Raw genomic sequence first — 14048 nt, 5'->3', positions numbered from 1 at the left:
AAGAAAGCAACAGAACAGGGAGGACCAGGCATCTCTTCAAGAAAATTGGATATATGAAGGGAACATTTCATGCAAAGATGGGCATGATAAAAGACCAAATTGGCATGGACCTAACAGAGGCAGAAGAGATTAAGAAGAGGTGGCAAGATTACACAGAAGAACTGTATAAGAAAGAGCTTAACGTCCCTGATAACTATGATGGGATGGTCACTGACCTCGAGCCAGACATCCTGGAATGTGAAGTCAAATGGGCCTTAGGAAGTCTGAGCAACAACAAAGCTAGTGGAGGTGACAGTATTCCAGCTGAGCTATTCAAAATCCTAAAAGACGATGCAGTAGAAGTGCTACACTCAATATGCCAGCAAATTTGGAAAACTCAGCAGTGGCCACAGGATTGGAAAAGGTCAGTTTACATTCTGATCCCAAAGATGGGCAATGCCAAAGAATGTTCAAACTACCGCACCATTGCACTCATTTCACATGCTAGCAAAGTTATGCTCAAAATCCTACAAGCTAGGCTCCAGCAGTATGTGGACTGAGAACTACCAGAAGTACAGGCAGGATTTCAAAGAGGGAGAGGATCTAGAGATCAAATTGCCAGATACGTTGGATCATGGAGAAAGCTTGGGAGTTCCAGAAAAACACCTACTTCTGCTTCATTGACTATGCTAAAGCCTTCGACTGTGTGGATCACAACAAATTGTGGCAAGTTCTCAAAGGGATGGGAGTACCAGACCATCTTATTTGTCTCTTGAGAAACCTATATGTGGGTCAGGAAGCAACAGTGAGAACTGGACATGGAACCACTGATTGGTTGAAAATTGAGAAAGGAGTTCAGCAAGGTTGTATATTGTCGCCCTGCCTATTTAACTTCTTTGCAGAGCACATCATGAGAAAGGCAGGGCTAGATGAATCTCCAGTTGGAATTAAGATTGCTGGGAGAAACATCAACAACCTCAGATATGCAGATGATACCACTCTAATGGCAAAAAGTGAAGAGGAACTAAAGAGCCTCTTGATGCGGGTGAAGGAGGAGAGTGCAAAAGTTGGCTTAAAATTCAACATTAAGAAAACTAAGATCATGTCATCCAGTCCTCTCACTTCCTGGCAAATAGATGGGGAAGAAACGGAGGTAGTGACCAATTTTATTTTCCTGGGTTCCAAGATCACCGCAGACGGGAACTTCAGCCAAGAAATTAAAAGACGCTTGCTCCTGGGGAGGAAAGCTATGGCAAACCTAGACAGCATACTAAAAAGCAGAGATATCACCCTGCCAACAAAAGTACGTATAGTCAAGGCTATGGTTTTCCCAGTTGCAATGTATGGCTGTGAAAGCTGGACCATAAGGAAGGCTGAGCACAAAAGGATTGAGGCCTTTGAATTGTGGTGCTGGAGGAGACTCCTGCGAGTCCCTTGGACTGCAAGGAGATCAAAACAGTCAGTCTTAGAGGAGATCAACCCTGACTGCTCTTTACAAGGCCAGATACTGAAGATGAAACTCAAATACTTTGGCCACCTAATGAGAAGGAAGGACTTCCTGGAGAAGAGCCTAATGCTGGGAACAATAGATGGCAAAAGAAGGAGGGGACTGCAGAGGATGAGGCGGCTAGATGGAGTCACTGAAGCAGTTGGTGTGAGCTTGAGTGGACTCCGGGAGATGGTGGAGGACATGAAGGCCTGGAGGAATGTTGTCCATGGGGTCACGATGGGTCGGACATGACTTCGTGACTAACAACAACAGAGAGCTGGCGCACAAACCAAATTGTAACAGATCCCTTCAACTGAGCATGAGCTGGCTCTTCTCCCTATTGCACACATGCATTGGCTCTGAATACAGAGCGGGGATACGCAGTGGGAATACAGAAGAGAGGAGGGTGGTGGGAAGAGGGAGAGGGAGAGACAAAGATACTAAAAAACATAGAAGGTAAGAAAGTATAACTTTTAAAAAATATTTTTAACTATATGAGCCACATCCCGAGGCTGCGGGCCAAGCCATGGCTGCCTTGCCGAGCCCAGGGGCAGACAGACCAAGGCGGAGCGGGGCCTCGGCTCCTGGACCTCCACTGCAGCCTTCTCAGGACAGGCTGCTGCCACCGTCAAGCGGCCGCCATGCTTCTTCCCCCCGCAGCGGGAGAGGCGGGAGGCACCCCTCTTGGCCAGCTGTGGCCCTGTCCCTTGCCTCCCCTGGCCTCGGCCTACAGAAAGCAGCCCTTACCTCCCTCCTCGTGGCCCTCTCCCAGCTGCGGGAGCTGCCCCACCCTCGCCTCTTCGGGCTCCTGCTCCCGCTCCCGGAGCCAGGCGAGCTCCTGCAAGGGGACCTTCCCCTGGTTCGGAAGCGGGGTGGCAGTGAGGAGCCGGGAGGGCCTCGAGCGAGGCGAGCACACCCTCATGGCTCCCCCTCTTGTCGTTCTCTCCCTTTCAGCGGGCAGTGTGGCATCAAATTGGGCTTCTGCAGCAGTCTGAGTTAGCAGAGCAAACATTTTTTAATTTTTAATTAATTTTTTAAAAAATAATTAATTTTATTAATTTTTAATGAACAGTGCGCATAAGAATTCATTCATATTTTTTTCAAACTATAGTCCGGCCCCCAAACAGTCTGAGGGACAGTGAACTGGCCCCCTGTTTAAAATGTTTGAAGACCCCTGGTGTGGAGTATTTTACCACTATACTATGGTTCCATCTAAAGGTTAGGGAACAGAATGGAATAGAAAAGAAATGCTCTGTGCAGTGCTCTAGTCTCAGTTGTTCAACAAGAGTAGAATTAGACACACCAGATTAACAGCCAATGAGCAGCCTTGTGAAGAAAAGCACAGCCTAGACTCCCACCATCATCTTCATTTGTTAGACCAGCAATAGAAGTTTATCTTGTTTCACTCAAGCTTTATATTATTGCAGGGGTGGGACAAGCTAGAAAGTTTACAAATGAGTATGGTGAATCTGAAGAGGTATGAAAGTTCACAGCTTCAAGAAACTACAAAATTGTCCCTCTGTAACATGTTTTTGGTTTTTTTGCAGGTGACTATAGTTGCACTTTTCTGAAAAAGGGAATTGACTTGTCGTCAATCTACAAAGCTGTGGGTAATATAACAGTCTCCCAAATCAAAGTTGTGCCATCAGATAATGTTTCGATTGTATGCAATGGTGAAAGTAAAACACTGAGCTGCTGTACAGAAAGCAATATACAATTATTCACTTCTTACTGGAAATCACATGGAGCAATAAATATTTCAGGTACGAAGCCAAATCACCTCTGTTGTCCCCTATTTCAGGCCAAGCCATTTCCTGCTTCCTCCACAGCATGTGTGTGCATGCATAACGCGCACACGCATGCAGACAGTCGCTTTAATCTGTTCCAAATGACTTTCCAAGGACCTCCGGGCCATCTAGATGAGATGCCCTTGTGCAATGACCGTGGATGGCCTTTTAAAAGCAAACAGCAGGTGCAGGGACCCCATGTGGGGGCAGCTTTAACACTGTGCTGTTGCCATAATCCTAGTCCGGATCATCTGCCCCTACCCCACACATTCATAATCTGCACTGAAAGAAAAGCTCCTATTGGTGTAAATGCGAACCCTTTTTTCCCAAGGTAAAGAATAAGTGTAGGGAGTGTGATCTCAGTTAGGAACGTGGCAGGAGGCAAAAAGCATTCAGCCTCACGCCAGCACCCTGGGTCTGAGGCCTGGTCAGGCTTGTGCCCCTGCTACTTACTGTTAAAAGGTCACCCATGCTAACTGAGAAGGCCGTGTCACGGCCTTGGGATGTGACTAGGGCAAGGGCGCCTTCTTTCCACCTTGCTCTGTCCTGCTTGTATGCCTGTTTTGCCTTGTCCTTGGACTGCAGGGTTTATGGGATACTGTTCTTCCTAGCCAAGTTCTGTATGCTAGAGATGCTTCTTCTGCTTGGAGTGGGAACTGTTGTCTGGTGCATTTATGAGAAGGGTGGAACAAATCCCTCTGGGATAAACCTCTGGGATCCAGCAGTAGTTTTAAGCCACTTGTAAGTCTGGATCGGAGGCCTTGTGGGAGCCGGGTAGCACACTGGCTACGCTCACAGGCTGATGGTGCCACACGCAACAACCACTTTGCTTTTCCCCAGAGAAGAGCAGAGGTGCTGCCCTGGACTTCCGGTTTCATTTAGATGCCGACCAGCCTTCAGCACATTGTCTTTCAGCTAATTCCTTTCACTTCCTTGCAGGAAGCACCACTTCTACACACAACTGTACCACATACCTTCTTCAGGCTAACGAGTCTCAGTGCCCAGCAGACAAATCTGGCACCAAAACGGATTACATGTGTGAGCTGAACACAACTTACGGTGCCCGCAGCAGTAAAGTGATCAGTGTGACCTACTTCCGGCTGGGTGAGCCCTTCTTTGGGAATGGCACCTGTCCTTCGGCCGCCGTGTGTGCAACGGGACAATGTCCTGGTCTGCGTAGAATGCCCTCCTCGGGTGACATGGGCTTGGCACAGATGCTCATCCTTAGCGGAGCATGCTGATGGGAAATGTGGGGAAGGGGTGGAACCATCATGGGGAAAGCATGAAGCCATGTGGAGGCTGAGGCAGAGAACTGTAGGTAACCCTCTTAGGACCAAGAACTCTGGAATGCAGGAAGTGCTTGTGTGTCCCAGACTCTCTCCCGGAGGACTTGGTGTGCTCTTCCTCTGGTTTGTAATTTTTTTTAATCAAGCACTATGTTATAAAAGCTTTTCCCTTAGGCGTTTGACATGGGCTTGAAGCCGGCGGAATTTTTCTTTTTGTGACATTTATTTTAACTTCAATTTACTCTTCCTGATTGCAGCAATAACATGCATGTTTCTTGACCACCATCGCTTTAATATTTTGATTGTGGGGATGCTAATGGTACTATATGCATGTGTAACAGGGAAGGGGCAAGGGAAAAACTACTACTGAATCTGGGATACCACAAAGTATATAGGGTTGCACACATCAGAAAGGCTCCCCAGTGCCCTGAACATTCTGGTCTGGGATGAAATTCATCTTGGAGCCAGTTGCTGTTGGTGTTGTTTTTATACCCTGTGGGTCTCACCATTCCACCAGGTTTCCATAATGCCTTTTATATCTCAGACCTCCTTGCAGTAATCCTATTTGACTCAGAAGTTTCTAGCATTTTCAGTGAGGCACCTAAACATAGTGTTCCTCTGCAGACATTTGCAACTTAAGATTTTGGTTCTCTGACTGGTTATCATGTCTCAGGATACGCTTGAGACTTATTTCTTCCCCCACAACATTTGGGCTATCAGAAGACGTTTCTTCTCCATCCCTTGAGATTTTGTAACCCAATCTGGACACTTCCCAGCTCCTCTTGGCTTTCCCCAGGCTTCAGTTTAAAAACTGTTCTGTCACCTTTTGTATATTATGTTCCTGCAATCTGATTCCATTGTGATTCCAGTAGAACCAGTTACTCTTGTGCCATCTAATCAGAGCCCAAACTGCAGCTAGCTATCTTTTTTTTTTTTTTAAGCAGTCTCTTCACTGACTAGACTGGCACAGTGGATCTTCTCAGTACGAAGCTAGGAACTGTTTATCTTTCCTTCCTAAACTTGGAATTTGAATATGGACTTTCAGTTTGAAACATGAGTTTGAATAGGGGCTTTCTCACTAAACAAGGCTGCAGGGACTATGCTCCTATGTTCCAGTTCCTGCTGGATCCTGTCATCTCCCCCACCCCACACATCAATGTTGTTCTTGAGATGGAGAAGGAAATTAGTGACACCTCAGGCAAAGGCAGTGCAGCAATGCCGGGTGGCTCCAAGTCCCCCCGCATGTTCCCGTTGCAGCAAAGAGGTTAACATTCTCTGTGTCCAGAATGATGTCCCCTACAGCCGTTGTCCATGGAACCAGCCAGAGGGGAGGCCACCCTGGGTTAATGTGAGGTGGGTGGGCCAAGAATATAAATGTTGTCGAACCAACTGAAATCAGTGACCACAACATTATTAGCTTATTAGATTAGAGGTATACCTAATCTACACCTAAAAGTGTATACACCTAAAAGTCCAGCTCACTTAAATTTTCTTCAAAAGAGTGCCCTATGCATAGCAGAGATAAGGAAATGTAGCACAAAGTCCAGGAGGTTACCAGCATGGTAAATGAGAAATGTTAAGGAAGCTGTTAGCAAAAAGGCAGTTTTCTTCAGAAAATGCAAGCCTTGCCCAAATGAGGAAAAGAAAAGGGAGCAAAGCTTGCACAAGGGAGATGCAAAAAAAAAAAAAAAAAATGCAAAAAAGCATTCTGAGGAGCATTTGACTTTATGCATTAACAACTAAGAAGTCTGTCAATACATCAGAACCCAAAATCTGACTCCTAGCTGAGCAGATTGCAGGATGCTGACCCAGCTGCTCTAAGGACTTTTGGATACGAGCAACCAAGATCCCAGAGAGAGAGAGCGAACAGAGCAAGTGACCAAGAAGAAATAACAGGAGTTTGGTAGTGAGCTCAGTGGGGGAGGTCAAGGTGGAGGTTTCAAACTTCTTTTGTTTTCTCCCCCTCTCCCCACCCCACCTTATTGCTTTTCCCCTTTTTTTCTTCCTTGCAACACACTCCTATTTACTGGTAGAACTGTACTGTTAACCCTCAGGGAAGACAGGAGAAAGTTCTGGGTTGTTACAGCAGGCCTAGCAATGTAGAACAAAAATGTATCAGACAGAGCAGACTGAGATCTCCCAGTGTGGTGGCCTGCAATGTCCGTGCAATGTTTGTTTTCTTGCCTGAGGTCAACACGGCCTACGTGTGCAACAAGTGCAAGCTCATAGCCCTGTTAGAAGGAAAGGTGAGAGCACTAGAGCAGTGAGTGTCCACCTTCAAGGGAATAAATTAGTTCACTTCTTCATGCTAAACTCCATGCTAAAGTCATAAAGGGGCTGGTGGAAGAACTCTCAGAAGCACTATTACCTTGGAGAAATAGCCAGATGACTAGAGAAGGGCTAATGTTGTCCCCACCTTCAAGAAATTAAAAAAACAAACAAGGAACTACAGACCAATCAGTCTGACGTCAGACTGGGAAAATTCTGGAGCAGATTATCAAGCAGTCAGTCTGCAGACACCTTGGAAAAAATGCAGTGATTACTAGAAGCCAACATGGATTCCTCAAGGAAAAATCCTGCTGGACTAACCTGATTTTATTGGTTGCTAACCAAGGAGAGTAACCTCCCTGGTGGATTGTGGGAATGCTGTGGGTGAAATATATCTTGACCTAAGCAAATTTTTGACAAAGTCTGCAAAGCAGGTCCTGCCAGACAAACCTTGTGGAATTCTATGACAAGATTTCAAGCTGGCTAGACAGAGGGGATGGGGTAGATATGGTTTACCTAGATTTCAGCAGGCCTTTGACAAGGTGCTGCATGATATCCTGGTTGAGAAATTGATAAATTTTGGGATAGATCGATGCACTGACTGATGGATTAGGGCATGGTTGATGCACTGCAAACAGAGGGTTACTATCAGTGGGGATCATCAGGATAGCAGCCAGTGACAAGCAGAGTCCCCCAGGGCTCAGTTCTGGGACCAATTCTGTTCAACCTTTTTATTGGAGGCCTGAAGAAGGAGGTAACCAGTCAGCTGACCAAATTTGCAGATTACACCAAAGAGGGGGCAGTGGCCATAACTGGGGAGCAGGTACTCCAGATCCAAAAGGATCTGGACAGACTGTGGAAGTGGACAGGGACAACAGGATGGTAGATAAGTACAAGGTCTTGCACTTGGGACTCAGAAACAGGTGCCATAGGTATGGGATGCGGAACAAGTGGCTGGAGAGCAGCACCTGTGAAAGGGATCTTGGGGTACTTGTCGATAGCAGGCAAACATGACCCAGCAGTGTGATGTGGTGCTTAAGAGGGCAAACACCACCCTTGGATGTATAGCCAGAAGCATGACTTCCAGATTGGGAGAGGTGTTAGTACTGCTCTATAAGATTCCATTGCACCCACAGCTGGAGTACTGTGTCCAGCTCTGGGCTCCACACTATAAATGAGACATAGCTAGTCTAGAATCAGTTCAGTGCAGGGTCACAAGGATGGTAGCTGGACTGGGAGGATGCCATATGAGATGAGATTGAGGGAGCTGGGTCTTACCAGCCTGGAGAGGAGGAGACTCAGAGGGGATCTTATAACAACATATAAGTATGTGAAGGTATATAGGTGTCACATGGTTGAGAATTGTGACCTGTTCTCCCCTGTGGCGGAGCAAAGGACATGGTCCAAGGGGGCAAAGCTCAAGGAACTGGGTTTCAGGTTCAGGATCAGAGGCAGCATCACCATGCACACCAGTTGCTTGGGAACATGGGCTGGAGGGAGCCATTGTGCTCGTGTCCTGCTGGAGGGATCCTGTGAGCAGCTGGGGGGCCACCAGGCGAACGGAATGGAATGCTGGACTAGATGGACACTTGCTGTGACCCCGTGAGAATTTTCTTCTGTTCTCCTATAAGACCTTGCTCTAACATTGCACCCATGATCAAACCCTAAACTATATGTCTTTATTTTGTTTCATCAGCAAAAGTAACCATGTCTGCTAGCCGAAATGGCCATGTTTCTGAGGGCCATGGCTTCTCTCTAACATGCCTTAGTGATGTGAGTAATTATGACAAAGTCACCTGGAAGATCCAAAGAGGAAACTCCACCACGCATGTAGACAGCATATGGTATTCTACCAGAAAGACCCTAAAAGGAGCCGAATCTGTGCTGACAGGGGCCGCTGCCACCCGGGACTGGAATGGTGAGCAGAAAGAGGAATTACTGTTGCCACCTCGCTATCCAGATTTCTTAGGGCAGGAAAATAAGAGATCATGTTGATCAAATAATTTGGCAAGTAAAAGCTTCTTGAAAATACAGTTTGCACTGCATGCAGTGGGTGGCAGAGCTTTAGACAGTGTTTTGGGACTGCCTCGCTCTCATTGGCTTGAAGCAATCAATTCTGTTAATTTTGTTTCATTGTTTTCAGGCACCTACACTTGCACCTTTTTCCAAAGTTTTTTGAACAGCTCTGCATCCATGCAATTTGAAGTTCATCCTTTGCCCCTGAAACATGAAATAATAAGAGATCCCATAGATGCATCCGTGCCTTGTCCAGGCACCCAAGTTCTGAAGTGCTGCACAAGCAAATTGGAACATTACACAGTGTCATTCTATGCTCCAGGATGGCCTTCAGCTATTCAGGCAGGTAAGCAATCACTGGCTGCACAGATGGGAGTGGGAGGGAAGCAGATCTGTGAGTGTCTGAATAGCATTGATGTGAAAAAGATGTGCTTAATAAAGTGGACACATCTCAGAGGGCTATGTAACAGTTGCATTTATGTCCACGCTGATGTCTTCATTTTGCTCTATACCATTCTAAAACGCAAATAAATGGCTATTTATTTATGTTTAAATATTTATTATCTGCTTCTTGAGCAAAGCGCTCAGAGCAGCTTGCATGGATTAAACAGTGAAAAACAAAACTATGCTTTCTCATTGGAATTGCAAGAGGCTGCTTGTAAGAGCACCTAGAGGTCTAACATCTCTCCAGTTCTCGCAGCCCTCACTGATCATGGCTGTGATCTAGGGAAGCATGGCTGTTCCCATAGTTGTTGAAATTGTTCGCCACTCTAAACAAAACGTTCCCCTGCAGAAAAAAGAGAAGAAGGCAGCTTCAACTGCTATCACCAAACACTCACAGTCACAGAAGCGTATTGTGATTCCACACAGCAGGTTTCCCAGGTGCATTGTGAGTTCACTAACCAAATTGATGTGACTGTGAAGAGCTCACCTATGACCCTGCATCTTATACCAGGTAAGGAAGAGTATGTGGGCAGTCGTGTTTGCTTGGTAGCTATTTTCCATTCTGCACATTGGGATAGCGTAATTTGGATTGCTAATTAGGCAAATCTAGCATATTGATTTGGGTATGTTCCACAAGTTATTTTGCATTTGTTTCTGGAGAATACCACCAAAGGTTGGAAAGGAGCAGTGGGAAGATATCTGGCCATCTGTTCCTACCAGATTTTTCCCTTCTTCCTTTCCCTGCACCTCAGAACTCACATGGACAGTCAGGGAGAAATGTGGTAGCAGGCTTCTCTCCCTGCTTCTGCTGCCCAGAGGTACATGGCTTTGCATTTACTCATCAGATATGTGAAACGAAGGCTATGAAGGGGAAGCACTCCTTGTTTTCCTCCTAAATATCAGATCCTAGGTAAGTTGTATTCCAAAAGTAGAGCACCCTCCTTTCACTTTTAGAATTTAGCCCACCTTAGAAGGAAATAGAAGAGCTTCATGAGCAGCTGAATGTTTAGGCTGCAGTTCCAATCTCACTTTCACAAAAGCATATCTAGTGAATGTTCCAGTGGATTTTCAAAAGAAGGGAAACCTAGTCATCCTTTTCAAATGACCCCCTTTTCTATTCATTCATTCCGCCAGTCATTCTGTGTGAAGATTTATAACCCACCTTTCAATCCAATGACTGCCAAGACGACTTACAACTAGTTGCAATAACACCCCCCCCCCCCGCCCTGCAAGTCCCACCTGCTCAACAGCCCTCATTGCTTCCCCTGCTTCTGCACTCTTTGCTGGAGCTGAGCAGGGAAGTAAATTGCATGCAGTGGATCCTTTCTGACTGAGGGATGGGACAGTCTGCTTGGCACGATGTGCTTCCTGAGAGGCAGGGGACGCAACCTGCCTCATCCTGTGCTTCCATGCTGCCCAGGAGGTAGGATCTGGCAGCTCTTTGCCTTCTCTAGTGATTTTAATTTTGCCCTATAAATGGCATTGGCTTCTTGGGTTGTATAGTGGATTTTTTAATAGTCCCCCTCCCTATGCTTCCCTCTCTTTCCCTAACTCAAGCACTGTGTTGGAGACATCTTTTTTGTTGTTGTTATTGTTGTTGTGACTGTGAATGTTAATGTCAGAGTGGGTAATTAATATTTCTGATGCCAGGGATGAGGCAAGAGCAAAGACATTCTGTTTGTCACAAAATCCAGGTCAACTGTGACCTAGAGCTTCCCTCACTCACAGAAAATTCCAGGGACTTTTCATAACATTGCCATCCTTCAGATCCTTTTTTGGGTTTTCCAACCTTTATAGTGGGTTTTGTAAAGAACAAGAATGAGATTACGTTTTAAACTGCAAATTATTGCAATAAGAGGCTCCAGAGCATTGCAAAGCCACTATGGTGTGGCTAGACCTCAGCACCCCCTTGTGGGGGAGAGAGAGAGAGGTCTTTCCTGAAATAAAAAGGGGAGCAGCCTCCTTAAAATAATGGGTTAAACCCCTCATCTACAATAAACAAGAGAGAAAATGCACCAGAACAAGATGATTGCAGATAAAATAAATATTTCTTACCTAATGATGGGAGCTGCAATGTATGGCTGTGAAAGTTGGACCATAAGGAAGGCTGAGCGGCGAAGGACTGAGGCCTTTGAATTGTGGTGCTGGAGGAGACTCCTGTGAGTCCCTTGGACCTCAAGGCAATCAAACCGGTCAGTCCTAGAGGAGATCAAACCTGACTGCTCTTTAGAAGGCCAAATACTGAAGATGAAACTCAAATACTTTGGCCACCTAATGAGAAGGAAGGACTCCCTGGAGAAGAGCCTAATGCGGGGAACAATAGATGGCCAAAGAAGAAGGAGATGACTGGGGATGGTTGGTCTCCTCTAAGACTGACTGGTTTGATCTCCTTGCAGTCCAAGGGACTCGCAGGAGTCTTCTCAAGCACCACAATTCAAAGGTCTCAATTCTTCAGTGCTCAGCCTTCCTTATGGTCCAAATTTCACAGCCATACATTGCAAGTGGGAAAAACATAGCCTTGACTATACGCACTTTTGTCGGCAGGGTGCTGTCTCTGCTTTTTAGTATGCTGTCTAGATTTGCCATAGCTTTCCTCCCAAGGAGCAAGCATCTTCTAATTTATTGGCTGCAGTCACTGTCTATGTCGATCTTGGAGCCTGGGAAAATAAAATCTTGCACTACCTCCATTTCTTCCCCATCTATCTGCCAGGAAGTGATAAGACCAGATGCCATGAGCTTACTTTTCTTAATGTTGAGTTTCAAGGCAACTTTTGTGTTCTCTTCTTTCACCTGCATCAAGAGGCTCTTTAGTTCCTCTTCACTTTCTGCCATGAGAGTGGTATTGTCTGCATATCTGAGGTTGTTGATATTTCTCCCAGCAATCTTAGTTCCAACTGGTGATTTATCTAGCCCTGCCTTTCTCATGATGTGCTCTGCATACAAGTTAAATAGGCAGGGCAGCAATATACAGCCTTGCCAAACTCCTTTCTCAATTTTGAACCAATCAGTGGTTCCGTGTCCAGTTCTCACTGTTGCTTCTTGACCCGCATATAGGTTTCTCAAGAGACAGATAAGATGGTCTGGTACCCCCATCCCTTTAAGAACTTGCCACAATTTGTTGTGATCCACACAATCAAAGGCTGTAGCATAGTCAATGAGGCAGATGTTTTTCTGGAACTCCCTAGCTTTCTCCATGATCCAGCGTATGTTGGCAATTGGATCTCTAGTTCTTCTGCCTCTTTGAAACCCTGCCTGTATTTCAGGTAGTTAGAAACATAGAAACAGAGCAAGTCAGAAAGGGTCTCCCAGGCCATCTAGTCTGACCTCCAGCACCAGCCAGCTCTGCTCATGACATGCCCACCATGTGCATGTCCAGCCTATCTTTGAACACCCTCACCAATGGGGCCTCAACGACCTCTTGTGGGAGCCCATTCCATACCCTCAGGGTCCTGACTGTCAGGAAGTTCTTCCTGGCATCTAAATGGAACCTTGGTTCCCTGAGCTTTGCTCTGTTGGAACGCATCCTGCCTTCCTCTGCAGGGGAGAACAGGTCTCTACCCATCTCCATGTGACTTCCCCTCACATACGTGTATGTCGCCAACAGATTCCCTCTGAGTCTCCTCTTCTCCAGGCTGAAGAGACACAGTTCCCTCAGTCTCACCTCATGCCCCATCCCCTGCAAACCAGCCACCAACCTTGTGGCCCTACACTGCACTGACAAAGGATATAACCTGGCTATATCCTTTCTGTAATGAGGGGCCCAAAACTGAGCACAATACTCCAGTTGCGGGAGCATCAGAGTCATATAGAGTGGTAGTAATACCTCTCTTGATCTAGAAGAGCCCTGGGGGACCCTGCTTGTCACTGGCCGCCATTCCAAAGATTCCCCACTAATGGTTACCTTCTGCTTTCGGTCAGTCAGCCATGCCCTAATCCACCAGACAGTGCTTTGGTGTATCCCAAAACTCCTCAGTTTCTCCACCAGGATATCATGGGGCACTTTGTGAAAGGCCTTGCTGAAATCCAGGTATACCACATCCACTGCATCCCCTCCATCTAGCCATCTTGAAACCTTGTCATAGATTTCCACAAGGTTTGTCTGGCAGGACCTGTTTTTGAGGAAGCTGTGTTGTGTGGCTGTCAGCCTCCCTTCCCTATCTAGCATCACTAGATCTCTCTCTATTATGAGCCTTTCCATTGTTTTTCCTACAATGGACGTAAGGCTAACCGGTCTATAATTCCCCATGTCCTTTATACTACCCTTTTTGAAAATTGGGACCACTGATGCCACCCTCCAGTCCTCTGGAACTGCACCCATTCTCCATGAGGCCTCAAAAATGGAATCCAGTGGGTGTGAGAGAACCCCTGCCAACTCTCTAAGTACTCTCAGGTGTTACCTGTCAGGGCCTGGAGCCTTTGTAATGTCCAATGCCCTGAGGAGCCCCTCGACTTCAAGGGGGGTGATTCTAATCTGTGCCCCTAAGTCCCCAGCCTCATCTAATCTCCTATGCGGATATCCCCTGTCCTGCTTTGAGGAGCACACAGAGGCAAAATAGTCATTTGTGCCTGTCCCCTCATATCAGTCACTGGATATTCCTTATTTAGTGGTCCCACCACTTGTCTCCCCTTCCTCTTCCTAGTTCTTGGTCTACATACTGCTGGAGCCTAGCTTGTAGGATTTTGAGCATAACTTTGCTAGCATGTGAAATGAGTGCAATGGTGCGGTAGTTTGAACATTCCCATCCCAAAGAAGGGCAATGCCAAAGAATGTTCAAACTA

At 46.3% G+C, this 14048-nt stretch overlaps 1 protein-coding gene across 3 annotated transcripts in view; it reads left to right on the top strand.

The window, feature by feature from the left end:
* ADGRF5 (adhesion G protein-coupled receptor F5) overlaps positions 1 to 14048 on the top strand; it is a 54540-nt gene that overhangs the window by 25530 nt on the left and 14962 nt on the right. For all 3 annotated transcript variants that reach the window (XM_044445163.1, XM_044445162.1, XM_044445164.1), the window contains 5 exons: positions 3016 to 3231; positions 4195 to 4359; positions 8506 to 8727; positions 8953 to 9171; positions 9619 to 9780. In XM_044445163.1, coding sequence (XP_044301098.1) covers positions 3016 to 3231; positions 4195 to 4359; positions 8506 to 8727; positions 8953 to 9171; positions 9619 to 9780 — 984 coding nt within the window. The remainder of the gene's footprint in view (positions 1 to 3015; positions 3232 to 4194; positions 4360 to 8505; positions 8728 to 8952; positions 9172 to 9618; positions 9781 to 14048) is intronic.

Source organism: Varanus komodoensis, unplaced genomic scaffold, assembly GCF_004798865.1.
Source record: "Varanus komodoensis strain SLA01 unplaced genomic scaffold, ASM479886v1 scaffold47, whole genome shotgun sequence".
Classification (NCBI taxonomy): domain Eukaryota; kingdom Metazoa; phylum Chordata; class Lepidosauria; order Squamata; family Varanidae; genus Varanus; species Varanus komodoensis.
Note: the sequence above shows the minus strand (reverse complement) of the source record. Positions and strands in the feature narration are given on the sequence as shown.